The sequence below is a fragment of the Molothrus aeneus genome, chromosome 6 (assembly GCF_037042795.1).
Source record: "Molothrus aeneus isolate 106 chromosome 6, BPBGC_Maene_1.0, whole genome shotgun sequence".
Classification (NCBI taxonomy): Eukaryota; Metazoa; Chordata; class Aves; order Passeriformes; family Icteridae; genus Molothrus; species Molothrus aeneus.
In genome coordinates, this window is record NC_089651.1 from 9,213,591 (window position 1) to 9,239,966 (window position 26,376).

The window sequence follows — 26,376 nt, forward strand, 5'->3', positions numbered from 1 at the left end:
TGGCAGTTACTGACTGTCCTTTATTACTGAGAGCAGGGGCTGCCTCCAGAAAACGAGGGACCCCACTCCCCAAAAATAGGATTCTTCAAAGGAGACGCCCCGACCCGTGCGCCCCATCCTTGGCATCGCCAGCCGGGCACCCCCCGCTCCAGCCGCTCCTCAGCCAGGCCAGGCCGGGCTCTTTATTGGATTTTTATCTCTTTTTTTCTTTTTTTTTTTGTTTTTTTTTTTTAATCTTTTTTTTTTTTGTCCTGTTTTTCTTTATTTTACACACCAGTTGGATGTTACCGTCACATGAAGAAGAGAGAACCTGAACAAGATCACGGCTACGAGCTCTAGAGTTAAAAATGAACACACAAACCCCCGGGGAGCCCGACCGCAGACGAGGAATCCAGCCTGGAAAAGCGGGGTGCCCGAGGGGCCGTGGGGGGCACCCGGCTTGGCACAGCCCTGGCCCTGCCACCTCTTCCCCAGGCATGTAAGTCTCTTCTTTTATGTTAAAAAAAGAGAGAATATGACAAAAATACAAATGTCCCTAAAAGCGTTGTTATTACTGTAATAGCAGTATTATGACTTCTCTCCAGATTGTCCAAAATCGTCTAAATTGGGGCTGTGGGAGCTGCTGGGAGCCAAGGTTGCCACGGGGGGAGCAGGAAGACTGAGGATGATCTGGTGTCTGCCATGGAGAGCCACCACCGACCCCCTTGTCACCCCTGTGGGGCTCCCAGGTGGGTCTGTCCCTGTTTTTGGGGGTCCCAGGGAGTGGAGTGGGAAGGGGTCTGGCGTGTGCATCCCAGGGCTCCGTGGGGATGCTGCTGCTGGCACTGATCCTGCCAGGCTGGCTGTCCCAAGGAATGCCACCAGCCCAGGGAATGTCACCTGCCCTCGATGGGGACAACAGCGCTCGCTCCACCCTTTATCCCCAGGGGTGGGCACGGAGCTCCCGGGGCAGCCCCGGCGCCCGGATCAGCCCAGCTGGAAGGGGACCCTGTGGAGCTCTGCATTCCCCCGAGGGGCCCCTTCCAGCCCGGGCTGGGCGGGAGGGCAGGACCGGGGTCCCCAGGGCAGCGTAGGGATCCCCCCGCTCCCGCCAAAACCCAAGACGGAGGTAAAGCATCGAACCCGGCTGAAGGCAGTGCACGAAGGAGCCCGCTTTGGATAAGGAACTGTGTCATGGCTTCCGATCCCAGGAAAAGGGGCTGTCCCCTGCCCTCGGTGTCCCCCGCCCGCCCCGGGAGACTCGAGGGGGGCGCGGGGGGAGGAGGTGGGGCAGGGGGGCTCCGTGGCTCCGCTGGCGGCTCCGAGAGGTTTTATGGAGCTGAAAGGGGAGGGAGGAGGGTCCCTCTTGCACCCACAGCCTGACCCCCTGAAATAGCGGGGGGGGCGAGGCCGGGGAGGGGCCGAGGGGCTCCGGGAGCGGGGCTGGAAGCACTCGCAGGAGTCCTGCCCGGTGGTGGGAATAGGGATGGGGGGGACATCGCTTCTGGCACCTCCTCGGCCGGGGTTGGGGGCGGCTCCGCACCCCCCGCACCCCAGGGAGAGGCGAACCCAGGGGCTCGGGGGGTCTCCGTCCCCGTCCTCCCGCAGGGTTCCCGCGAGCCAGGCCGCTGTCCCGCCGGTCCCTGGCCGGGAGCGCCGCGGGAAGGGGCTGGGAGCTGGGAAGGGGCACCCCGAGCCCGCGGTGCGGGGGCGCTCAGGCCTTCAGCTGGTGCCACTGTGCCACCGCCTGCCGCGGGCGGGCGATCATGTCCTTCCAGTGCTTCACCTCGCCGGGACCGCTCTTCCAGGACAGGTAAATCTGCGGGAAACGCATCCCTGGAGCCACCGCGGCCTCTCCATCCCCACCCATCCCGCTGCCCGGCGCTGACGCCTTCACCCCCAAACTGCTCCAGCCCCGCTTTTCCGGGCTCGGCACGGGGCCGGGCTATTTTTATCTCTCAGTTTTCCATATGGCACCGCGGGAAAGCGCGTGTGCCAGCTCTCACTGCTGCTGCTGCTGCCACCTCGGGGAGCCAGAGCCACCGCTCCGCGGATCATCGCGGAGAGCCGGGATGGAGCCGAGCTCGCTGCTAATTGTGCGATCGAAAGTGATTAGCGAGCCTCAGGCCACGGCGGGGTTTTAACGGAGAGTGGGATATCGTGGCCACTGCCTGTCCATCCCTGGAATCAGGCTTTTGGATGTGCCCACACTGGGGACGTCACCACCGCCGCCCCTGCCCGGCAGCCCGCAGCGCTGATCCAGGGATTTATTTAATGGATTTATCCCAACTGCTGAGTTGTCTCGACCCCAGCACAGCGTTTGGGGATCACGGATGGGGATTATGGCGCTCGTTTGTCATCGTTGTGCTAATGAGCTGGGTGATTTCATGGATAATTCCACTGCTCCTGTCCCCGGGAGTAATCCCAGGGGGTGGGATCCATCCCCGTGCTCCATCCCTCCATCCCTGCCTTTCTGGGAGAGCTCCGGCCCTCTGTGGCCATGACACCCAGCATGAGGGGTTCACACCGCACTCCACGCTGGAGATGGCACCAGGTGCCGGCAGCCCCGGGCCTGGCTGTCCCCAGTTCCCACCTGGGTGTCCCTCAGGCGTGTCACCCACCTTGCCAATGACGTCATTGCGGCTCAGCCTGTCCTTGTCCATGACGGTGATGACGATGGTGGTCTCGCGCAGCCGCTCCGTGGGGATGTCGAAGGCGAAGGACTCGTTGAAGACAGGGTTCAGGCACCTCTTCATCACCACCGTCTTCTTCTTCTCCACCCGCTTGTCCTTGTACATCAGCCACACCTTCACGTAGGGATCTGGCGGGAGAGGAGCCGCTCTCAGCCCCGGATGGGAGCCAGGGAATGCTGCCCGGGATCGGGGCCAGCCGGTGCCGTACCTGAGGTGCCCCCGATGTCCATGGCTTTGAGGTTCCTTGCCTTGATGATGTTCACCACGATGGAATTGGCTGAGGGATTGTAGCACAGCGACAGCAGCAGCTCCCCACGGCTTCCCTGCAGGACACACATGTTCCCTGAGGACACCCACGCCCCCCAGAGCTGCTCTGTGGGAGCTGGGTGCTGGCACGGGACCCCCACCAGAGCAGCCCAAGGGTGGGGTTTGGGAAGGCACGGAAAATCAGGGCAGGAGGAAATGGGGTCACCCCCAGTGGGACATTTTCTGGTCTTGCTGGAGGCAGGAGAAGGAAAAAACTTTCATTTTAGGTCTACCTGAAACAGTTTGATTTGACCCATAATGAGACTTTGCTACTTAATATAACATTTGGGAAGAGAAAAATCTTTATCAGATGTTGAAGGAGAAAATGTCTCTGTTGGGATGGAGGGTGGTCCTGTTGGGACACTGCAGGGACGGGGAGTCACCTCCCCTCCCCAGGGGGATGGGGAGGGTCCAGGGCCTTACACTGCCATCACTGCAGGGCTTCAGGTCCTTCCAGAAGGTCTGCATCTGGGTCAGGTCCACCTTGTTGAGCGGGATGGACACCTCTCCAATGGGATCATTGCGGCTGAAGCGGTCGTAGTCCAGGACCTGGAGGTACAGCACCCGCTGCACCACCTTCTCATAGGGGAACCCTGTGGCACAGAAGGAAAAGCCAAAGGAGATGAGGAGCAGTTCCAGCGCTGCTCCACCCCGTGCTGGTGGCAAGACCCTGGCAGCAGGCAGAGGATGGGGAGGAGCCCACCGCACAAGGAACTGCTGCCACATTAATTCCCACATCTGCACCCACTCATGGGAGCATGGAACCTTCCAAACCTTCCCCTACATCCCCTTTATGGGATGCACATCCAGCCTGGCCTCAGTGGCTTGGCCAACCCATCGCATCACTACCAGCCACCACTCCGGTGACTCGAGCTGAGCTGAACCCCACGAGGCTCCCCTCCCACCCTGATCCCCTCCAGCCCATCCCAATCCATACCTTCAAAGAGGAAGGTCTCGTTCCAGTGCGGGTTGAGGTTCTTCCTCTTGACCTTGGTCTCCAGCTTGTGCTTCTTGTCGGGGAGCAGGTAGATCTTGACGAAGGGGTCGCTGGTGCCGCTGAAGTCCTTGGCCGGCAGCTCCTGCGCCTTCATGATCTTCACGGTCAGGGTGGACTCCTGGAAGTTGTAGCCGACGCTGAACTGGATGCGGCCCAGGTTCTCCCGGCTGATGCCTTCGTGGCCCTCGTCATCCTCGGAGCCTGGGGAGAGCTGCGGGAGGGGGGCAGAGGAGGGGGGTGAGCGCAGTGCCGGGGACTGGCAGGGACCCGACCCCCGTCCCCCAGACCCCAGCCCCGCCAGCTGTCAGGGGACGTCAGCCTCTGCCCGGCTTCCTGCTGCCCCCACCGCTTCCGACGGCTCCTGGCTCGGCGCCACTCGTCCCGGGGAACGGGAGCTCCAATTATCCAAATTCCTCCTGACAGTGCATCCCTCACGTGTCCAGCACCGCTCGCTCCCTCGTGCCAGCCTGGGGGACACGTCCGCGGCGCGTCGGCTCGGCCGACGGGGACTTGGCACAGCGGGCAGGGACGTGCCGGAGCGCTTGCGGATGGTGCAGGGAAGAGCTGGGAGGGTTGGATACCGAGCGTGGAGACCCCCAAACCCAGCGCACCCCACCCACCCACCATGAGCATCTCGCTGGTCAGGGAGTTGACCAGGTCGGAGACGGAGGAGTGCGGCTCCGTCTTGCGGTCGGACTCATCGTGCGGTGGCTGCCCCGGTGCCGGTGCCGCATTCCCAGCCTTCCCACCGGCCGGCAACCTGCGGGAAGAGAGGCCTTGGAGGAGAGGGGCCGGGAGCCGAGGGCGAGACAGCGAGGGGCTTCCCGGGCGCCCTCTGCCAGCGGACACCGAGCCTGCGCTGCGCCAGCGCCCGATGGACGCTGCCGGGACACGCGGTGGCTGCAGCCCGCCAGCGTTCCGGCCTTGTCCCAGAGCCAGCCGGTGGCCCGGCACCTTTGGGGCACGGCAGCAGGTCCCCCTGGCCACGTCCCACGGCGACAGCGCGGTCCCCGCAGCACCCACGGCTCTGGCTGCTCCTCACACACCAACACCCTCTTATCCCGGTGGGTGCCAGGCACCCACGGGTGCTCCACGTGGGCTCGCTGCCCCCTGCCCCGCTTCCCTGCGGCTGAGACACCCCTGGGATCACTGTCCTGGCTGTCCCCACGCTCGGTGGCTCCCGGGCACAGTGCCGGGCAGGGCGGGCAGCCGGGAGCGGTGGGAGGCAGACGGACAGAGCAGCGATGGTGGAGACAGGCGGGAATGCGCCGAGGCCACGCTGCCACGAGGCACGGGGACAACGGGACACAGGCGCGTGGCGGAGGGGACGGGCGGCCCGGGATGCTCCCCCCCGCCACGGCTCCTGTCCGAGCTGGGACACGGTGACAAACCACCAGACGGACCGAGAGGCGCAGGGACACACGGGAAGCCACAACATGCCACGGACACGCGCCACCACGCCAAGCACACGCAGACACACGGGGAGGGGACACGGGGGGGGGGGGGCGATGGGGACACCCACACGCACACACGGGATGGCACCCAGGAAGGACCGGAGAGGCCGAGGCAGCTGGGGAGGCAAAATCAGGTTAAAACCAGGGAAAATGAAGGTGGAGGAGCCGGCGGCGCGGCCGCTGAGCGAGGAGGCGCCGGTGGAGCCGGGAATGCCGGCGGAGGTCACGGATAGCGGGAGAGAGAGCGGGAGAGAGCAAAAGAAAGGAGGAGCAGCGTCGTCCAGAGCCGGCCTGCCGGGAGGGAATGGAAGAGAGGAGCGGGGCGGGTGGACGGACAGACGGAGTCGCCGGGACAGGAGACACGCCGAGGCGCCGGGCTGGAGCCGCCAGGGACAGGCTGGAAGGAAGAAGCTGCGAAACAGGGATGGAGGAGATGTTTTGAGGAAGAAGAGCGGGTGGTCGGCAGCGTCGGGGGGCGGGAGAGAGCCGAGGCTGCCGGAGCGCGTCCCCTCCGCCGGCTGATACCGCCGCGTCCTGCGGAGTCCAGGGAACGAGGAGCGGGAGGGATGGAGGTGGGGAATGCCATGCATGTGCTGGGATGGGGCTTCGGAGCAGGGAGCTGCGGCAAGCGGGGAGCAGGGAGCGGGGTCTTGCGGCACAGCCACCCACCCGCCGTGTCCCACGTCCCCGTCCCCTCGGCACGGGGCAGCCGGCGGCCGGCACGGGCTGCCGGTGCTCCCGGCGGGGACCGGCTGCGCAGCGCGACGCCGGGGAGGGAAGTGCTAAAAGATGGAGCGAAACCAAGCGGAGCGGGGTAAAAATAGCCGGCGGGCGAGAACGGTGCCAGTTCATCCGCACGCCGAGCACACGGGGAGGCAGCACCCGCCGGCTTCACACCTCCTCCCCGCTCCGGAGGGGATGAACACCGCTCCCGGCGGCGCACGGACCCTCTGCCTCTGCCAGCCAGCGCCGTGGCCGCGGCCGGCCGCCGGTGCCCGGGCTGGATGCGCTGCCGAGCCTGCGGCACGCCGGGAATGCGGGAGCAGCCGGAGGCGAGGGGCTGTGCCGTGCCGGAGGAGAACGGGGGTGCGGCATCCCGCCAGCCTGTGGCGCTCGCTCTGCCCCCCTGCCACCGCAGCGGCATCCCCGGATCCCCGGGAGAGCCGCCCATCCCGCCGGGATGGAGGTGGCAGCAGCGTGTCGGGATGGAACGCGGCTCAGCCCATGCGGCATCGCTTGGGGGGTACCCCCCGTGCCCCCCTGTCCCTGAGCGTGTCCCCCCTCCCCCCCTCCCCGCATGCAGCCAGGGCCGGAAAGGGCAGGAGGGGCAGGGAGGAGGGAGGAGGGAGGAGGAAGGGATGGGGGTCCTCTCGGTGCCGCTGCTCCAGAGGCAGAACCGCGGGTGCCGGTGCCGGGGAGAGCTCAGACGTCCCGGGGCCCGCTGGGCCACCCTGTGCCGCTCCAACCTTCGCGCTCCACGAGGCCAGCCTCCTCCTCCTCCTCCTCCTCCACCCTGGGTGAGGCCCTCGTCTCCTCCTCCTGCGGGACTGGCCTCGTCCTCGCTCATACCTCTTGTCCCCCTGAGCGTTCGCCTGGTTCGGCTGCGTCCCAGCGGGTTGCAGGTCGGGAATATTGGCAAAGTCATCTTGCTCTGAGAGTCCCAGAACCAGGGATAGCACCACCATCCGGCCTTCCCTGCCCGGGCGGCCCCGCCGGCAGCGGGAGAAAGAGAGAAAGAGAGAGGAGAACACAGCGTCAGGCAGGGAACCGGCAGGAGCCGGCGGCGTCCCGCGGAGCCCCGGCGGCGAGGGGACCCCCGGCTCTCCCCGCCGGCTCCTGCGAGGTGACGGTGGCCGGGATGGGCGCACAGGGCTGTGGGGAGAAAGGCGCCGGCTCCAGGGAGCCCGGCAGGCGTGGATACCCGCGCCGTCCCTCTCCTCCACCGGTCCGGGAAAGGAGGATGCCAAAATCCTGATGAAAAGGGGGAAAAGATGCCTGGAGGGGCTGGGAATGAGGGAGAGCGTGACAGGAGTGAGGTGCCAGCAGCATTCCATGGAGGAAGGGATTGGCGGTGCCATGGCCGGGCTCTTTGACCTCTCCGGGTCTGTAACTGCATTTACGCCGCGGCGCCGGGGAGGGTGAACAGGGTGAAAGAGCGGAAGAAAAATCGATGGATGGGGAAAGAGGCAGTGGGGAATGACAGCGGCTCCTCCGCTGGGAAGCAGCGCTGACTCGGCACGTCTGGGCTCTGCGGCTGCTGCTCCCTCTCCGCCAAGTCAGGCTGGAACCAGCACGGGCGCTGGGTAAACAGGGAGAACGTGACCCTCGGGATGGCTGGTGAGCCGCGGCTCCACATCGGGAAGCCGGGAAATGGAGCTGGGAGGAAGCTGGGAGAGCGGAGAGGGGATGGTGGGCAGTGCACCAGAGGGTGCCTGGAGAAAGGTTCAACCCTCTCACCAGAGCGGGAAGGGGTGGGATGGGCACCCAAATCTGTGTCTCTCATCTAATCCTGATGCAGGGTCAGTCCTGCATCCCCCTCCAAGCGCCACCAGCCTGCGGAAAGCAAAGCTGGGACCTCAGCATTCCTTTTTCCAGGATGCCAGGGGGCAAACAGTGGCCGGGGAGGATCTGCAGAATCCAAGGGAAGATGGAGCCGGGGGGCCCAGCTCTGCAGAGGGGGGACAATGTCATGTGCCGAGACAGGGTGACAACACGGGACTCGGATTAGTCCCCGGGGTTTGATGCTGGAAATCCAGCGCCGATGGAGGAGATGGGGTTAAGGCGGATTAGAGATCCCACAGCTCCTCTGGCTGGGAATGACATCGGGGCCCAACTCACGGTCACCCGGCACAGGAGACTCTGCCACCCGCACTGTGACAACTCGGGACAACGTCACTCCCTGGGGACCTCGCTGGTGGCCATCCCTGGGGATGGAAGGGGATGGCCAGGGACGTGGCAAAGCTCATTGGGGAAGGGCATGAGCTCTTCCCTGAGCCCCCCGTGAGCCGGGGGGGACATGGACCTTCCCAAAGGCCATGGGCAGCGTGTCCCCAAGAGGGTGACAGATGAGCGGCCGCGCCGGGGCTAGTAAAGGAGCAGAGGAGAGAGGGATGGGCAGAAGGAAGGAGTAGAGGAGAGAGGGATGGAGAGAGGGCTCTAGAGAGGGATGAGTGGAGGGATAGAGCAGAGCAGAGGGGGATGGAGAGGAAATGGAGAGAGCAAAGGAGCGGAGGAGAGTGATGGAGAGAGGGGTGGAGAGAGCAAAAGAGCAGAAGGACAGAGTGGTGATGGAGAGTGATGGAGCAGAGAGAGCAAAGGAGGGGAAAGGATGGAGAGAGGAATGGACAGGGGTGGAGAGGAGAACGCAGAGGGCAGTGATGGCGAACGCACACTTACAGGAAGGACTTCATGTCCAAGCCGCGGTTGCGGATTTGCCCCACCACGTGGTCCCAGCTGCCGGGGTTGGAGCGGCTCCTGCCCCCGGCCATGCGTTGCTTGGAGCCGGCGGCGGTGCCCTGGCGCGCCGGGCCGCCGCCGCGGGAGCCCCGGGAGTTGGCGGCGGCGGCGGAGGAGCCGCTGTGGGCCTGGAGGTGGCCCAGGCTCTGGCTGGTGGTGGGCTGGCTGTGGTTGGCGCGCTGGTGCTGGCTCAGGGGCTGCTGCAGACTTTGCTGGCGCACGAGCGTGCGGGGCCTCTGGAATTTGGGATCGCCTGCTGAGGTGGGGATATACTCAAGGGTAGTGGCTGTGGACAGGGTGGAGTCCTCGAAACTTAGGGAGAGGAAGGGTAGAGGAGAGGAGAGAAAGGAGAAGAAGGTGAAGGGGCAAAATTGGAGGAAGGAAAAGAAGAGAGTTAGAGAGAAGATGCCCCAGCGCAGGGAGCGCTCCGGCGGGAGCCAGCGGGGGCAGCGCCCGGATCCTCCGCCTCTCGCCCGCGGCTCGGCCCTGCCGGCGGCACGGGGGGCCCGGGCCGCCACCATCCTGCCTCCCGGGGGGCTCGCCAGGGCCGGATGCCCACCCGCTCCCGCGGCCGCCGCTCCGCCAGCGCCTTCCCAGCACGCCGGCCGACCTGCTCTGCGGGATAATTAGGCTGCTGCGGGGAGGCAAATCCCGTGGCGCCCGCTCACGTGCTGCCAGCCAGCCCATCCCAGCGTCCCAGTCCCTCCCAGCCCAGCCCAGCACCCAGCAGCGGCGCCGCGGGGGCTCGGCGTCCCCTTCCCCTCCGTGCTGGACGCTGCGGGCAGGGGGCAATCCCGCAGCGCCGCGGCGGGGGCCGAACCCCCGGGGTGGGGACATTCCAGCGAGGCGTCCCCAGGGCCAAGCCAGGCTCCAACAGGGGCGGGAGATCATGGGGTTGGGGGATACGGACGCAGCTCTGGTGGGACACAGAGCCCGGGGCAGACGGGCTTCGTGTGGGCGGCGGAGCGGAGAGAGCAGCGGGGTGCCCCGAGGAAGCGGCGCTGGCCATGCAGCACATGCGTGGCGCGGCCCATGCAGCCGCGCCGGATTGCCCACGGCAGCCTGGGAAGCTCGTGGCCGCAAGATCAGGGGAGGAAAGACCTCCCGGGACCACCGCCTGGCACGGAGGGGTGGCCTCGAGCAGCAGCCCCCGACCCTGTCCCCGTCCCGAAGCTGTGCCATCGTGCAGTGCCAGCAGCGGGGACAGAGGAGGAGCGGGGAGGGATAGACAGCTCCAAAAAAAACAAAAAAAAAAAAAAAAAGGAGGTGAAGAAAGAGCGAAAGGTGGGAGAAAGAGAGAGAGAGGAGGGAAGGGAGTGGAGAGGAGCGGAGAGCTGGGACGGACGGAGCCCCACGGCCGGGGCCAAAGGCACTGCCCGGACGCTGCCGCGCCCCCCCCTCCGCGCTGCCGCCGACCTCCTTTCGTTTTCCTATCGAATCCTAAATTAGTTCAATTTACAACCTCTCAGTCACAGGAAACTAAATCTGGCTCCTGTCGGCCCCGCGCCAGCTGGAGCCGCGAGCTCCTCCAGCGCCGTGCCAGGCGGCGCCGCGCCCTGCCCGTGCCCGTGCCCGTGCCCGCATGGATCCCCTGGCACCGGCACTGCCAGACCCTCGGCACGGACCCCCGGACACCCCAACCCCGGCGGCGCTGCGCCAAGGGAATGCCGGAAAACGAAGAGTTCCGCCACGTCCCTTAACCCTGCCCTTGCCGCCTTGCTCCATCCCATCCGTCTGTCCGCGCTCCCAGCGCGGGGACGGCTGGAGGCTGCGCCGCTCCCGCTTTTCCTCTCCTTTCCTTCCCTCCTGCTTCCCAGCGCCCGACTGGAGCGCAGCAGCCTCACGCCGAGCGGGCGATGTCACCGAGCTGTCCCGGAGTGCCTGGGACCCCCCGGCTGCCGCATCCCAGCGCGGAGAACCGGAGCAGCGACCGGGAACGCCGGACAGAGCCCACAGCCGGCACCCCCCGCCAGAGGCACGGCGCTGCCAGCAGTGAAGGGTCTCGCCGAGACCCCCACCCCGGCCTGGAGCCCCGCAGAGCCTGGCAGAGCTCGGATCTTCCCTAAACCTGATCGTTTCCCCAACTTTTCTCGGCATCAGGTGGTGGTGCCGGCGCCGGGTCCGGTGGCTGTGCCGGGGGCCAAGAGAGCGCACGGGGAGGGGGGGGAAGATGCCACACACTGTCCCTGATTGTCCCTGAGGGATGGGAGCGTGGGACAGCACCTCCTGCCTTTGGGACACCACCGAGGTGGCGCTGCCTGCCCTGAGAAGCCCATCTGGGAATGCTGAGCTGCTTCCCATCGGGATTGTGCAGGGCCACCCTCAGGGCTGGGGACAGCGCCCAAAGGTGCTGCTCCTGCCCGGCCGCCTCCTCTGCTGCCCCTGAGCCCAAACACCGCTGGGAGAACGGGAAACGCCTCCTCTCCCTCGGCACGGTGGTCCCCGGGGACCTGTCGGTGTCCCCCATCCAAGCGCATCCGCAGCGGGGAGCGGGCCCCGGGCCCGCCGGCCGTGGCCGTGCCGTGCCGGACCGTGCCATGCTCACTCACTTGGACAGGCTGAGCTTCCCTGCGGCCAAGTGGCTCTGCACCGTGTGCCAGCGGCCCCGTGCCGCCTTTCCAGCTCCGGGCTCGCTGTGGGCGGACACGCTGCTCCTCATTCCATCCTCGCCGAGCCGCTGCTTGTCCCCGGGCCGGCCGTCGCGGTCCCCGGACAGCCCGGCGGCGGCCGACGCCGTCAGTTTGGCCCCTGATAACAGAGAGCCACTGGGCCGGGCCGGCGGCCAGACCCCCCCAGACAGACACGGAAGGAGCCGGACGGACACACGGATGGACGTGGAAAACGTGGGGAGCCGTCGGGGAATGAGGGGAGGGCGACAGAGCCGGAGGGGGCAGACGGACAAGAGACGGACAGACAGACAGAGAGAGAAAGAGAGACATCAGCACTGCAAAAAAAAAAGGGGGGGGGGGGGTCCTGGCCGCGGGGTGCGCGGGGGCCTCGGCAAAACATCCAAGAGAAGGGCGGAGGAGGGAGAGGGCTCGGGAAGGAGGGTCCCGCTCGCCGGCAGCCCAGCCCCGGGGGGGACCCGTCCCCGCGCCGAGGGGGTGCCCCCAACGCGCAACCCCGTCCTGGAGGGAGATCCCGGCCGGCCCCGGGAACGCGGGAAGGAGGGGTTGCTCGTCTCCATGGGACGGCCCATGGGGTGGCGTGCGGGGAGCCCGGGAGCAAGAGGAGGAGGAGAAGGAGGAGGGAAAGGGGGAGGAAGAGGAGGAGGAGGAAGGCGAGTGGGTGCTGCCCATATACTCACTACACGGAGCAAACTCGGTAAGGAGAGACTCACTTGAGGGAAAGGCGCGGATCACCGTACGGAGCGTAAGGAGAAATGTTTAGGATAAACTCCTTGGGAGGGTAGGAGCTCCATTTCTGCTGCACTGTGTTGTCATTGTTATTCCAAAAGTCTCTGTCTAGATCGCTACAGCGGCCGGATTCCGGGGGAGAAAGAAAAGGGAAATACAAGAGAGAGAAGCTGAATTCCTGCGAGAGAGAAGGAAAATCAGCCCTCCGCCCCCGGAGCGCCAGGATCCTGCGGAGAGAGACAGGGAGCCCACCCCTCGGACACCAACACACACACACACACACACACACACACGGGCACGGACAGAAGGATGGATGGAAGGATGGAAGGATGGAAGGATGGGAAGAGCTGCGGAGAGACAGGAGCGGGCGGCTCCATCGGCTGGGAAGGAGAGAAGGATGTGGGGGGTGACGGAGGCGTCGGCGAGTGCGGTGCTGCCTGCCCGGCATTCCCAGATGTGTGTCCGTGCGCCCTCGGGCACTCGTGTCCGTGTGTCCTCGCCTGCTCAGCAGCCGGCTCCTGGAAGCGCTTGGTTAACCCTGACAGTGCTGCCTGCTGGGGACCCTTCTGGATCCCTTCCCTTGGGGATCCCTTCTCTTGTGGATCCCTCCTCTTCCAGATCCTTCCGGATCCCTTCCCTTGTGGATCCCTTTCCTTGTGGATCCCTTCCCTTGCGGATCCCTTCCCATGGAACCGGCCTGCTGCCAGCACAGAACCTGGACCTCCTGGCTCTGGGAAGCCACTGGAGCTGCGTGCCAGGGGCTGGGGGGCCCAGCAGCTCCCTGCTGATGCTGGGAGACTGGAAAAGTCTCCAGTGCCCACCTGCAACTCCGGGTTGATCCCAGCTGTATGGAATGTGCTGGAGTTTGGGAAAGCTGCCCATGCCATGGCATGGGGTGGGATGCGCCTTCCCTTCCATTCCCAACTCATCCTGGTTGGCTGGGAGCAGCCATCCAGGTGTCCCTGCACCCCGATAACACCCAGGCCAGCCATAGGAGGAAGTTTTCCATAGGCTTATTCCAGGCAGGAGCTTTTTCCCTCCTGGTGGTCCAGCTCCCCCCTCCCTGGAGGCCTGTGGAGGTTGTGGAGAGGCAGTGCTGGATCTGGGATGCCCAGGAGAACACCCTCAGCTTCCAGCCTCCACTTCACTCCCTACCCAGCGCCGTGGGATGCCCGAGCTTGGCTCTCCTTTCTCCATGGAATGCCCCAGCTCGGCTCTCCTTTCTCCATGGAATGCCCAGGGAATGCAGAGCTGCTCCAGCCCCGCCGGGCAGAGCTCAGAATCCACACCCAGGCCTGGAGCATCCCTGGGGACACCCACGCCGACGTTCCCGTGACTCCGTCATGCCCACGGCTCAGTGGGATACACAGGGATGCTGGAGACACCCACCAGCTCTCCCAGTCTCCTGGAGCCCCTCTCCAGGGATGGCCACCTCTGTCCTTCCTCTCCCCCCCCATTCCTGGCACCTACTTGATGGTTTTCTTTTCGCTGCGGCCTCGGCTGGAATCCGGAGTTCCCACAGTCTCCAGGGAAGTCTTGTAACGCTTTCCCTGTGGAAAAGACAGGAGAGGGGGTCAGGGGGTCACAGAGGACCCCTGGACTATCCCAGTGGAAGATGGGAGCTGCCACCACCTGGAGATCTGGATTTTGCCCTCTCCCTTATGGTCTCCAGGCTCCATCCCACCCATCCAGGCAGCAAAATTCCCAAAGGCTCCATCCCTTGGTCCCTGGGTGCTCGTGCCCTGCCTCACCCCAAGGACAGCATGGCCACAGCCACCAGCATCCCATTCCACGGCCTCACTGGGAAGGAGTGGATAATTTTAGGCCTAATTGGGCCTGAATTAATTGAGTTCACGTTTCCCAGCGCCAGGGAAGTGCTGCCATAGGATAATGAAGCTGGAGCTGGCTCCAAACTGGGGCTGGTAATCAGGGCATTCCGGCAGGTTCCGAGCGCTGCTCTGAGCCAGGGTGGGCAGGAGCCAATTAATGCCAATTATCCAACAAGTGGGAGCGAGGATGCTCCATGCAGTGCCAGGTGGATGAGGTGGGATGGGAACAGCTGCTGGAGCAGGATGGGGTGGAGAACCAGCCCTTCCATCCCACTGTCCTGGATCTCAGGAGGCAGGCCTGACCCTGCCTGCCCATGGAATGGGAATGTTTCTCCTTTCTCCTTCTTCCCAGCCTCTTCATATCCACGTGGAGCCATCTCCTTGGCTTGCTGGGACACCTGGACCCTCAGCACGGTGTCCTTGGGCAGCCAAGGGCTAATCCTGCCGGGAGCTGCTGGGGAACACCTGGACCTCCTTGGATTCCCAAGGGCTAATCCTGCCAGGAGCTGCTGGGGAACACCTGGACCTCCTTGGATTCCCAAGGGCTAATCCTGCCAGAAGCTGCGGGGAAACACACCTGGACCTCCTTGGATTCACATTGGCTAATCCTGCCAGGAACTGTTGGATCTCCTTGGATGCCCAAGGGCAGATGCTGCCCCGGAGCTGTAGGGGAGCACCTGGACCTCCTTGGATGCCCCTGGGCTAATCCCACCGGGAGGCCCGCGGGTGCCTGACCTCGCTGGATGCTCACAGGCCATCCCTGAGGGAATCATCCGTGTCCCCAGCTGCGGTGGCTCGGGGCTCCTGGGGACACGGCAGCAGTGGCCGCGTGGGCGGGCCCGGAGCCGGCCGGGCTTGGCCGTCATTTCCACACAGCCGCTCCAGCTCCGGGCGCTCTCGAGGGCCGGTCGGGATGCGCCTTCCCGGCCAATTCACGCTCCTTTGTTCCCGTGCCAGCTCCAGCCTCCTCCTTTCCAGGGCTTTTTCCTCCTTCTCCCCATCCCCTGCGTGGCACCTGGAAGGGCCCTTCCCACCCACCGCCCTCCCGCTGCCTCACCGCCCTGCGGACCCCCTCTCCCATTCCCAAGGGAATGCTGCCTTCCCACGGCTGGGGGTGGGCATCTCCCCGGCGGGAAGCGCCGCTGCCATCGCAGCACTTGACCCAGATTCGATTCCGATGGCGAAGGAAACGTGGCCGAGCACGTCCTGCTCCCGGGAGAGGAGCCGGAGCAGGAGGAGGAGGAGGAGGAAGGATGAGGGCGGGCGGGAGCGCTGTCCCGAGCCCCCGGTGGCAGTCGGGGAGGAAAGGAGGGATGCACAGCGGGTGGCAGGGATGGCTCACGGCGCCCGGCGCTGCCAGGCAAAGGCTGGCCGCCTTCCCACGGGGCTTTTCCAGGCAGGAGCGTGCCCAGCAGGACAGGGGCCAGCTCGTTCCGGCTCGTCACCAATATATATCCATATATTTGGAAACTTCCCTTTGTGCCACACAAACAGTTTCGCCCAAACATTTCATTAGCACATCCGGAAAAGCCCAAATAAAAGCTGCAGCCGGCAGCTCCGGGGAGCTGCCTCCGCTTGGCTGCTGCTGCCCTGCAAGAGGGAATCGCCCCCTGGCCGGCGGCACGGGGGGCGCGCCGGGATGCCGGGAAGGCGGGAGGGAAGGCGTACACTCACCATTTTCCGCTGGCACCACTGGCAGATCCCGCAGAGGACGATGGTGACGCTAAGGCTGACGGTGATGATGGCTGAGACCAGGAGGACGTCGCGGGAGGGGGTCCCTGGGGGGAGCAGAGCACAAAGCGGGGGTCAGAGCTGAATCCTGGGGTGTCCCTGGCGTGCGCCGGGGCACAGGGAGGGAAAGCACAGGGAATGTGGTCCAACAGGCTCCAACTCCGCTCTGCAGTGTCCCGTCACGGTGGCCACCCCCTTGGCTTCTGGGCTCCCGGCGAGTGTGTCCTGGGGGGAATCCGGCCTGAGCGCTTCCCGGGAGCTCAGCTTGGAGCTTTAATTCCCGCTGGCACCCTGGGAGCGCCGGCAAAGGCCGCGGCCGCTGCTTCGTGGGCCGATCCCACACGGATTCATCCCAAATGGCAGTGCAGACCCACTCCTCCCCAGCCTGGCCTTGGGGGCAACCTTGGGGACCTCAAAAACGTGGGAAGGGCCCGTCAACCTCATCCAGCACTTCTGCTCACGCTCCCAGCATGCGGAATGACCACTGCGGGATACGGAGAATATGGACCCAAGGCGGCTCGGAGGGGTCCGGCGGGACCCCGGACCGGCTCAGCTTTGTCTCCAGGCAGGACCCCCAGCCCAGCATCCCTGTGGATGCTCCGCCTCCCGCCGTGCCCGCTGGGATGGGATTGTCCGTGGCGGGAGCCCCAGCTGGCGGCGGGAGGCGGCGAGGCCGGAGCAGCGCCGGGAGCAGCGGTGCTGCAGTATAAATATTAAACAATAAATGTTAATAATTAATTCGCCCGCAGACCTTGTTATTGTAACGAAAATTCCCGGCGGCTCCGAGGCCGGGGTGAGTCAGAGTGGACCGGGAGGGGGGATCAGGGCTCTGGAATCGCTCCCGGCACGTGCCGAGGCAGCCACGGCTCCCACATCCCCGCTGGAATCCCACGAGGAAAGGGGGTAGTGGCCGTGAAAGGGGAGATTTGTGACAATTCCTTGAGCAGGAGATGAGGGTGGCATGAGGTGGGGGTGGCTCTGGGGACAGGTCCCCCCCTGCAGCACCCGCGCTCTCTCCATCCAAAGGCAGCTCCTCCATCGCTCCCGGATCACGAGGAGCCTGTGTATAAAACTCACATAGCAACTGTTGCCTAGGAGGGAATTTGGGACCAGCCCTTAATTTCCAACATTTATAAACCCCGGCTGGATAAGCTGCCGGGGGAATGGGGAGCAGCCGGCACGGCCGGAGAGCTCCGGGCGCCTCCCCTCGGCTGCGACCCCGGCCAGTTCAAGCGGCCCCGGGCCTTACTGGGCGGGCTGGGAATTGGGGTGAGCTCTCCTTGCCCCGCCGCTTGGTGCTCCCTGCTCCAGCCTGGGAACACCGTGACCCCTCTGGCTCAGCCCGGAGCTCCCACAGATCCTTCGGTCCTCGCGGGGTCAAGTTCACCCTCACATTAATCCGGAGAGAGGGAATCAAAGGAGAAGGAGAGGGAAGGGGTGGGCGCTGCGGAGGCCACCACGGCCGTGGCGGTGTCTGGAGAGGGACATCAGCGAGCGCCCGTTCCCGGGGCCGAATTCCCCGTGCCAAGGTGCCACACACCCCCAGCCTGGCGTCACCCCGTGATCCTGATGGATTCACCGGCGGGATCCTGCCTGGGGGGCTCCAGGGGGTGTCCCTGTGCACGGGGCGGGTCCGGCCCTTCCCGGTGGGATCACGCCGTGTCCCCAGGGCGGGGGGAGCGACTCCGGCCCCAGGCTGCGCCGCCCTCAGCATGACTTAAATGACTCGTTTTCCAGGCAATTAGCGTTCGATTAATTAAAGACTCGGAGCCGCTCGGAGTTCCTGGCGCGTCCCCAGCCCTGGGGCGCGGTGCGGGGGTCCCTGTGCCGGGCGGGATGCGCGGCTCGGGATGCCCTGGGGCGGGTGGATCCAGGGGGACGCGAGGAGCCGCGTGGCTCCGGGACACAGCCCCGGGAGCGGGGGACAAGGTGAAAACGCGACGCTTGTTTACGCCGCCGCTGGCCCTCCTTCCCTGCCGCTCTCCATAAATCTCCGCGGCTGCCAGCGCGGATCCAGGCGGGAGCACGGAGACGGCTGGGAGGGACTTGGGGGTCCACGGCCATGGGCTCCCTGCGGCCCTGTCCCAAATCCCGGCGGCCCTTCGCTGGTCCTGCCTCATGCCGAGGGCGCAGTGAGGGGGAGCAGGAGGCGGAGACCACACGTCGCTCCTCGCAGGGATCGAGGTCCCAATCCCGTCCCACGTGCTGGCAGAGCAGGGGATGCTGCGGAGGCTGGGATGGAAGGGGGTGGAACATCCCTGCGGCTCTTTCATCAGGATTCAATGCCACTTGACGGGATATAATTCCACTTTTCCAGGCCGGTATTGATGAGGGGATTACCTGCCTCCTTAGTGCTGCAGCTCTCCAGCGTGGGATTTGTGCTGCGTGAGCCAGGGAAGAGGGTCCCTGTTCCAGGGGGAGAGGGCTCTGGATGCAGGCAGAGGGTCCTCATCTCAGGGGAGAGGGTCCCTCTGCCAGGGGAGAGAGTTCTGGATTCGGGGGAAGGGTCCCCATGGCAGATCTAGGACAAGCAGGGAGCCCCCTGTACCCTTCACAGTGCCCACTTCGGAGTGGGAGGTGGGGAATGTTTGGGAGACAGGGATATGGTCACATGCCTATCCTCCTTTATCCGCCGCTCCTGCCGCCTCTGGATTAGCTGCCTCCGGAGCAGGAGTGAGCTCTGGCCTTTATGGATGTGAGGAAACACTTCAAACCCGACCCCGACACAAGGAGAGGTGCGGAGATCCAAGAGGGATTAGCCCTCTCCAGCGGCGTGTGAGCCGAGATCCAGCAAGATGCACCCGGGGCTGGGAAGAGCTGCCAGCGCCGATGGATCCCACACACGGCTCAGCTCCAGCGTGTGCAGGAATGGTGGATGTGGGAGCCATGGCACAGCCCATTCCAGGGGCGCCCAGAAGTGTCCCTGAGCATCCTGGTGTCCCTGTGCATCCTGGTTGCCCTGGGCATCCCAGTGATCCTGTGCATGCCAGTGTCCCTGTGCATCCTGGTAGTCCTGGGCATCCCAGGGATCCTGTGGATCTTGGTAGACTTGCGCATCCCAGTGAGCCTGCACATCCCAGTGGCCCTGTGCATCCCAGTGGCCCTGTGCATCCTGGTGATCCTGTGCATCCCAGTGTCCCTGGGCATCCTGGTGATCCTGTGCATCCTGATCCTGTGCATCTTGGTGGCCTTGGGCGTCCCAGTGATCCCACACATCCCAGCATCCCTGTGCATCCTGATGTCCTTGTGCATCTTGGTGTCCCTGTGCATCCTGGTGACTCTGGCATCCTGGTGTCCCTGTGCATCCCAGTGTCCCTGTGCAGCCCAGCAGCCTTGGACGCCTTGGTGGCTTTGTGGTGCTGGTGGCCCTGTGCACGCTCAGCTCCAGGACAGGCATTGCTTGGGCCCATCATGGGCAGCTCCACCCATTTCCCCAAAATTTCCTGTTTCCCTGTGCCTATGCCAGGATTCAGACCCATCACCTCCAGCCAAAGCCCACGGCCCTGGAGCAAGGCTGGGAAGGCAGAGCCCCTGCAAGGGCCCTCCAGGGATGGTTCAAGCTCTCCCAAACAATAGCTCCTGCACAGGATGCAGAGGCTGGAATCCCCACGGAGTACCAGAGGCTTTGGATGAGCAAAGGCTTTGGAACAAGCCTCACACCTGAGGCACCACGGCTGGAACCGACCTCTCTGCAGATGTCCCAGAGAGGATGGCCCTGTCCAGGCTCTCAGGGCCATATTTTTGGATCCAGACCCCCAAATTCCCAGCTTTTGTGGACACTCCCTGGCTGCTGCTCAGTACTGCAGCCCCATCTCCTGGAGCATCCTCCCACTCACCCTGTTCCAGCGGCGAGATCCATGGATGCCAAGCACCCTGGGGGGGAAAATCAAAGCTGTGGTGAGCCCCCCCGGGCCAGGCTCCCGCTGAGCTCCCTGGAAGTGGTGATCAAAGCCGACATCCACAGCTCCACACGGAGAAATGGCTCCATGTGCCAAGCCGCCAAACCGGCAGTGGAAACGCGTGCATTCCCAGGAAAAGGGCAGCGGGAGAAGGTGCCAAGCGAGCAGCGCGTCCCCCCAGCCCCCTCCCCAACATTCCACCGGGCGGCGTCGTGGTGGTGGTGGTGGTGGTGAGCTGCGGAGCCGGAGCGGGATGTGACGCCGAGCCTGGGGATGGGGACGGTGGTGCCGGGGAGGAGCTCCGGGGTGGGAAGGGACAGGGCAGGAATGCGGCGTCGGAGCAGCCCCTCGTGCTGCCGGCCTGCAGGGCCACACGGCACCGAGCGAGGTGGCCGCGTTGTCACGCCGGGGCTCCCCAGATGCTGCCTGCCTGGCGCCAGGCCATTAATTCCTCCTCTTCTCATCCTCCCACTCATTTGCTTGATATTTCCCAAACCTCTTATTTTTAGGATGCAGCTGAAAAGCTGTGAATTTGCAGCTTTCGCTCCTGTGCAGGATCCCGGGCGCGGGGCGGGGGGGAGCCGGCCCGGACCCCGGCGGGCACAGCAGGAACGTGGAATCCAAGCCCTTGGCACAGGGACAGGGAGAAGGGATGGGCACGGAGGGGGACGAGGCTTTGCTGCCATCCCTGGAAACAACCCAGTGGGCATTTTGGGAATGCTGCGAGCCAGGCTGGGCGCGTCACGTGGAAGAGCTGGAGGGCTGGGCCAGCTGGGCCCGGCGGTGCCACCTGCCCACGTGCTCCCGGGGGCTCTGGAGATGTGAGGGATCGTTGGAAGCCCCATGGCCATCCCGCTGCCCGGCAGGATCCTGGGATGAGCCTCGGGGGACAGGAGCGGTGCCACAGCTCAGCGCCCCAGGCGTGCTCTGGGCGGGAACGGGCGTCTGCTCCCCACCTGTCTGTCTATCCGTGCATCCCCCTCTCCAACACATCCATCCATCCATCCATCCATCCATCCATCCATCCATCCATCCATCCATCCATCCATCCATCCATCCCTCGTACACATCTGCCTCTCCATCCAGCCATCTGTCCATCCCCCGGAGCTGTCAATCCGGCCGGCTCTGCCTCCCCCACGCCGAGCTGCCACTCCTGGGGGGCTTTGGGTGGCAGAACCCCCCAACACCGGCCCCACCACGGGGGCTGGGGCAGGTGAACGCCGTCCCAGAACACTGCACAGCTCTGGCCAGATGCTCCCAGGCATCCCCTGTCCCCCCCAGCTGCCGTGCATGGATGAGTCCCTCCTGTGTCCCCTCCAGACCTGATGCCACCTGTCCCTGCTCCGTGACCACGGCAAGCAGGAGCTGGGCATGGAGGGAGAATTTGGCAAGGGAAGGCGCTCCTTCCCTGGTGCTGGGCTATTTTTGGCCGAGGATTTCCGGAGAGCCGTGTGGTTTCTCTGCCTTGTGGTCCCCACTGTGCCTCTCTTCCTGAGGAGCACCCAGAACCCCGGAGCCCCCTCTGCTCCCGTGGTTTGCATCCATCCCATCTCCATCCCCATCTCCATCCCCATCCCCATCTCCATCCCCATTCCCATTCCCATTCCCATCCCAGCCCCTGCTCCCGAGAGGATGCTGCTCATCCCCCGGCCAGGCTGGTGCTCCGCGTCATCCCTGCTCCCAAATGAGCCCTTGGGCATCGCTCCCCACCCTGGAGTCACCCCAGCCCCCCTTCCCTTGGCGCAGGATCCTCTCCTGGCGCTGGAGGAGCGGGCTGGGCTCTCATCCCGAGTGGCACTGCCAGCTCTCGCGCCGTCGCCACTTAGCCTCTCGCCCCGGGGCTCTCCATCATTCCCGAGCCCTTCGGGTGACAGCAGGAGAGAGGGAAGGCAGAGAGCCAGCGGCTCCCAGGGAACAAGGGCGGGCAGGCTCCTCGCAGCCCATCCCGGCTCCACGGGGCCCCCGCTGGCTTCCCCAGCTCCCTGGTTCCCCCCGGGCAGTGCCCCCCGGTCACGTCACCTGGGACCCACGCGCTGTGATAGCAAGGCCACCGTGGGGACAGGATTCCCGCAGGGAGTTCAAGGATGGGGGATGCTCAGGGTCGGCCACAGCCCTCAGACCCGGGGGCTGTCGGTGATGGGAGAGGAAGAGGAGGCTTGGAGGGGAACACATGGAAAGATGGAGAAACGCAGCTCGGAGGGAGGAGGCAGAGGAAGGGAATGAAGGGCCGAGGAAGGCCCCAGAGGGAGGACTGGGGACTCAGATATGGGATGGTGCCCGGGGTAGGTGGAGGTGGTGGAAATCCTCCAGGAGAGCCTGATCCCGGTGCTGCATCCTCCAGGGACACCCAGGCAGGGTCATCCATGGGGCAGCAGGGATGGTCATCCATGGTGGAGCAGGGACAGGAGCCATCGCCCCCCCGCAGCCGCCAGTGTCCCACAGCCCCATCCGCAGGGGGAGAGCCGCTCACGCCGCCTTCCCTGGACACCCGGAACGCCCGGGGTGCATCCCGCGGGCTGTGCCCCCCTCGGAGGGCCGGGAGCGGGGCTGCTCTGCTGCGCTGTCCCTCCGCCGCCGCGCCGGCTCCGTCCCCGCCGGCGCGACCGCTTCCCTTCAAACCTCATTAACTCCCCCCAAGGTGACCCTGTCCCTCCTGCAGCCAGGCCCGGGGACGCCAGGAGGGGACGGGGCGCTGGGGGGGCACCCGGGGCTGGCAGGCGGGCGCGGAGCCTCCCGTGCCACAGCCACAGCGCTGGCACCCACGGGGATGGGGGATGCTCCGCTTGGCGCACCCCAGCCCGCCGCCCCCCACGCCCAGCCCGGCCCCACACACGTCCCCCAGGCCCCCCGGCAGTCACAGCCAGGGGGGTCCGTCCCCCTGCTCCACGCTGGGGCTCTGCCCATCGTCCCCGCGCTCCGGCGGCTCTCCGGGAGCCGTTCCCTCCCCGGATCCATCCATAATGGATATTGTAGCCGAGCCCCCGGGGGCCGGGGGGTGGCAGCGATATTATCTGCATCTGTCTTCATTCCCCGCTCCCCCCCTCCTTCCTCGGCAGGCGGAAAAGCCGCGAGATCAGGCGCTGGAAAAGCCGCCTCCAGCTCCTCTCCTGCTCCTCGGAGTCAGGGGGGATCAGCGAGACCTCCCTGCCAGACCCCCCGCCCGGCGGGGAGCCCCCCAGTCCTTGTCCTTGCTGTGCCCCAGCCGTGCTCAGGGGGGTCCCGGGACACGCCAGTGCGGGCGTGGGGAGGCTGGAAGGGTTGGAATTGTTGGCGGCAGCTGGGAGCAAGGAACGCCCACCGTGGGGGGCTCGGCATCGGCGTGGACCCCCCACCGCCGGGGAAAACGGGATGGAGCCGCCGTGGGGGACAAAGGGCCGGGGTGAGGCCGCGGGGGATGCTCCGAGACGCCGGCGGGAGCATCCCTCGGGCTGGAGCGGGGGGGCTGGCTGGGAGGGGGACCCCAGAGCGGCGCAGGACGGGGCTCCCGGGTGGGCCGGGGGCTCCCGCTCCGTGTGGGCGCCGTGCGGGACGCGGGGCTGCAGCAGGTGCCCGGCGAGGCCCGTGCGCTGCCATCCCTGCGCTCTTTGTCTGCCTTCCCGCCCGTCACGCTCCCTGATGCCGCTCGCAGCCCCTCCGCCGGCCCCCGCCTCGCTGCTCGCCGTGTGCCGGCCCCTCTGGAAGCGCGGCTCCGTTCCCGAGCCCCGGGGAGCTGCTCCCACGGCCGCGCCAGCACCAGGGGCTCCATCGCCCGCTCCGAGGCGGTGCGGGGGGAAAACAGGCAGCTGCTGCCTGGTTATTGATTCACCACCTCCAGCCGCCGCGCGGCTCGGCTCGGAACGCTTCCAGCCGGGAAAGATGGGGACGTGGGGAGCAGGGCCCCCGGCACCCGCTCGCTGCTGCGCCGAGATGGAGCTCTGGGGGTGCGAATGTCACCCCAGAGGGGACAGCTGGTGCCAGCAGCGGGGACAGGGATGGGGTGGGGGGAGTCTGGCAGGGCCAAGGGAGCTGTCCGGGGTTCCCAAAGCAAGGGGGACGCTGTCCCTGTGGCACAGAGGGCACCTTTGCGGGCAGCCCCAAGCTCTGCCTCGCGTTTGGACGCGGCTCTCCCGACACATGGTTCGGTGGTCCCCCAGCAGCACAGCCCCCTGCAGCTCCCCAAAAATGCCTCCAGCTGGCGGGAGCCGCTTTGGGAAGCGCCTCAGCTTGATCCCAATTCCCAACACCCCTCGCCAGCCAAGACCAGACTCCCTCGGGCGTCTCCAACCCCAGATCCAGAACGCCCCAGCAGCACCTCCGGGCTTCAGTTACCCCACAGATGCCTCTTTCCCTGGGCAGCAAAGTTTCCCGAATTTCCCGGCATCTTCTCCCCCCGTGACACGCAGCCAGCGCTGGGGGCCGCAGCCACTGTCCCCGCACGGTGACACGGAGCAGGGGACAAGGAGGACGAGGCTGGTGCCACCTCGGGCAGCGTTTTGGGGGGGACAACAGGCGCTGCTTCACCCCGGGATGTGGCTTGGCTGGCTCTTCCCAAATCCTGCGGGGGTGTGAGATGACAGCACCCCCCTCTCAGCTTCCATCAGGGTGGGGGACAGACCCGGCACCCCCACAGCAGCAGCGCGTCTGGAAAATCCGGGAGAGGTGGGAACACGCAGGGAAGCAGGCAGTGGCAGGGTGCCTGCACAGGTGTGTGTGCACCCCCAGCACCCCAGGGCGCCACGGCACAGCCGCCGCCGGTGACGTGGGAAAACTCCCACGTGACGGGAGCCCCAGCAGCCGGGGAGCACGGGCTTTGGGAATTGGGGAGAGGGGGTCTGCCCCCCCAAATCCGGCAGCTCGAGCTCTGCCCTGGGAGCCTCCAGCCTGCCGAGCAGAGCTGGCCATGGCACAAGCAGCCGTCAGCGGCCCACCGGCCGCAGATGGGGACATGTGGCAGGGACAAGGGGGACAGACTGGGGGCAGGTGCAAAGTTTGGAGGGGGAACAAGGCAGGAGCAAGTCTCGGGCACCGGGAGGGAAGGGCAGCCCTGTCGCGCTGCTGCCGGCGGGGACAGGCTGGCGTCCCCCCTGTGCCACCCACCCCCCCGGGTGACCTTGGGCCAAGCCGTGCCGTGCCGCGCTCCGGGCATCCCTGCGGGGTCGCGGTGGCCCGGGATGGAGCCGCTGCCGGTGGGAGCGCTCAGCCCGCGGGCAGGAGCAAAGTTCCCCTCGAAGGCAGCTCGGCCGGGGCCGCCAACTGCCGGGCAGAGGTGTCGCCGTCACCTGCCGTGGGTGACAGCGCGTGGCCGTGCCCCAGCCCGCCGGATCCCGCAGGCCTGGCACCTGCAGCTCTCCCCGGCGGCGCCCGCTGTCCCCGCGTCCCCGCCGGCACGTCCCCACGCCACCGCAGGACACGCCGTCCTTCTGCCCGCTCCCCGGGCCCCGGGACACGGCCGGGGACGGCCGCCAGGCCCCGCTGATCCGCATCGCTCCGGCAGCATCGCTGTGTCTCCGCACCGGGCTCGGGCACCCCCAAAACGTCCCCGCCAGCGTCCCAGATTCCCCGGTGCGGGGCCGACTGCTGCCTTCCCAGCATGAGCTCAGCAAATCCGCGGCGGAGAGAGCCCCTTCCCCAGCCGCCCACCCCCGCGTGTCCCGGTGTCATTCCGGAGGTGCAGCAGGACGGGGCAGGGGGACCCCCAGAAGGACGGAGGGGGCGGCAGGTGAGGAGCAGGGATGTGTTGACCGCTGGATTTGGGGCGGGATTTGGGGCTCGCCCGGGGGGTCCGGGGGGTTTGCTGGGGGTCTGGGGAGCGGGATGCTGCCCCCGGGGCTTGGGGTGTCCCGGGGGGGATCCGGGGCTCCAGCAGCTCCGCAGGCTGAGGAGAGGGGGGCTCTGCTGGGTGTTTGTCTGGGCGCCGGCGCCCAGCGGGATTTGGGGCTCGCCCCGCGTTTTTTGGGGGGCTGGGGAGCAGGATGCTGCCCGCGGGGGTTGGGGTGTCGCCGGGCGGGGGGTGTCGGTGGCTCCGGCAGCTCCGCAGCGCGGTGACAGCGGCGGCGGTGACTTTCTCCCCAAACTACCGTAACTCCCGGGGAGGCGAGGGGGGACGCGGGCAGCGGCCACGGCGGATCCCCGGGGGGGCGGCGAGCGGTCGGCCACCCCCGGTGCGTGTCCCCGCGTCCTGCGTGTGTCCGTCCCCCCTCCCCGGCGGCCCGGGGCTCACCTGCGCTGGCAGCCTCCGGGTGCAGGTACATGGTGGCGGGCGGCGGCGGGGCGCGGCGGGGCGGCGGGGCGGCGGCTGCCCGGTGCAGCGGGGCCGCGGCTCATCAGACGGCGGCGGAGGCGGCGGCGGGAGGGGGCGGCGGGGCGGGGGGCGGCGGCGGGGCGGCGGGGGCCCGCATGCGGCGGCGGGGGGCCGGGAGCCCCGCGGAGCCCGTGCTGGCCGCCCGCTGCTGCGGGGTGCGCGCGTGTGCGGGTGCGTGTGCGGGTGCGTGTGCGGGTGTGTGCGGGTGCGTGTGCGGCGCGATCCTGCATCCACTTGCTGCTCGCTGCTGGCGGGATTGGAAACTGCAGCCGCCGGGAAGGGAGGAGGGAGCGGAGCGGCGGGGGGGGCGGGGGGTTCGGGATGCGCACGGAGAGAGTGGGACACGCGTGGGGTGGTGACACCGCCCGCGGTGACGCCCCCGCGGGCCCGCACTGA

The 26,376-nt window shown here is 66.4% G+C and overlaps 1 protein-coding gene across 4 annotated transcripts; it reads right to left on the reverse strand.

Moving 5' to 3' along the window:
* SYT7 (synaptotagmin 7) lies at window positions 1–25,983 on the reverse strand. Of its 4 annotated transcripts, XM_066553016.1 has the most exons (13): window positions 25,900–25,983; window positions 15,745–15,848; window positions 13,712–13,791; window positions 12,226–12,357; window positions 11,435–11,650; window positions 8,826–9,197; window positions 6,999–7,124; window positions 4,600–4,735; window positions 3,916–4,186; window positions 3,402–3,571; window positions 2,881–2,995; window positions 2,601–2,800; window positions 1–1,798 (listed from the first exon to the last, which is right to left on the reverse strand). In XM_066553016.1, the coding sequence occupies exons 1-13, from the start codon at window positions 25,928–25,930 to the stop codon at window positions 1,694–1,696; spliced, it is 2,058 nt and encodes a 685-aa protein (XP_066409113.1). In that variant the 5' UTR covers window positions 25,931–25,983; the 3' UTR covers window positions 1–1,693. The 4 variants fall into 4 exon arrangements, with proteins under 4 accessions (XP_066409113.1, XP_066409114.1, XP_066409115.1 ...); XM_066553017.1 differs by lacking the exon at window positions 11,435–11,650; XM_066553018.1 differs by lacking the exons at window positions 6,999–7,124; window positions 8,826–9,197.
* Window positions 25,984–26,376: the final 393 nt, after the last annotated feature.

Bases quoted from the DNA above. Each gene is read 5' to 3' on its own strand.
- SYT7 (XM_066553016.1), bottom strand. From the start codon at position 25,930: ATGTACCTGCACCCGGAGGCTGCCAGCGCAG. The intron at 13,792-15,744 runs GTGAGTGTACGC...TCTTTTCCACAG, and splicing joins AGTGGTGCCAGCGGAAAATG to GGAAAGCGTTACAAGACTTC. The intron at 4,736-6,998 runs GTATGAGCGAGG...CTCTTCCCGCAG, and splicing joins AACGCTCAGGGGGACAAGAG to GTTGCCGGCCGGTGGGAAGG.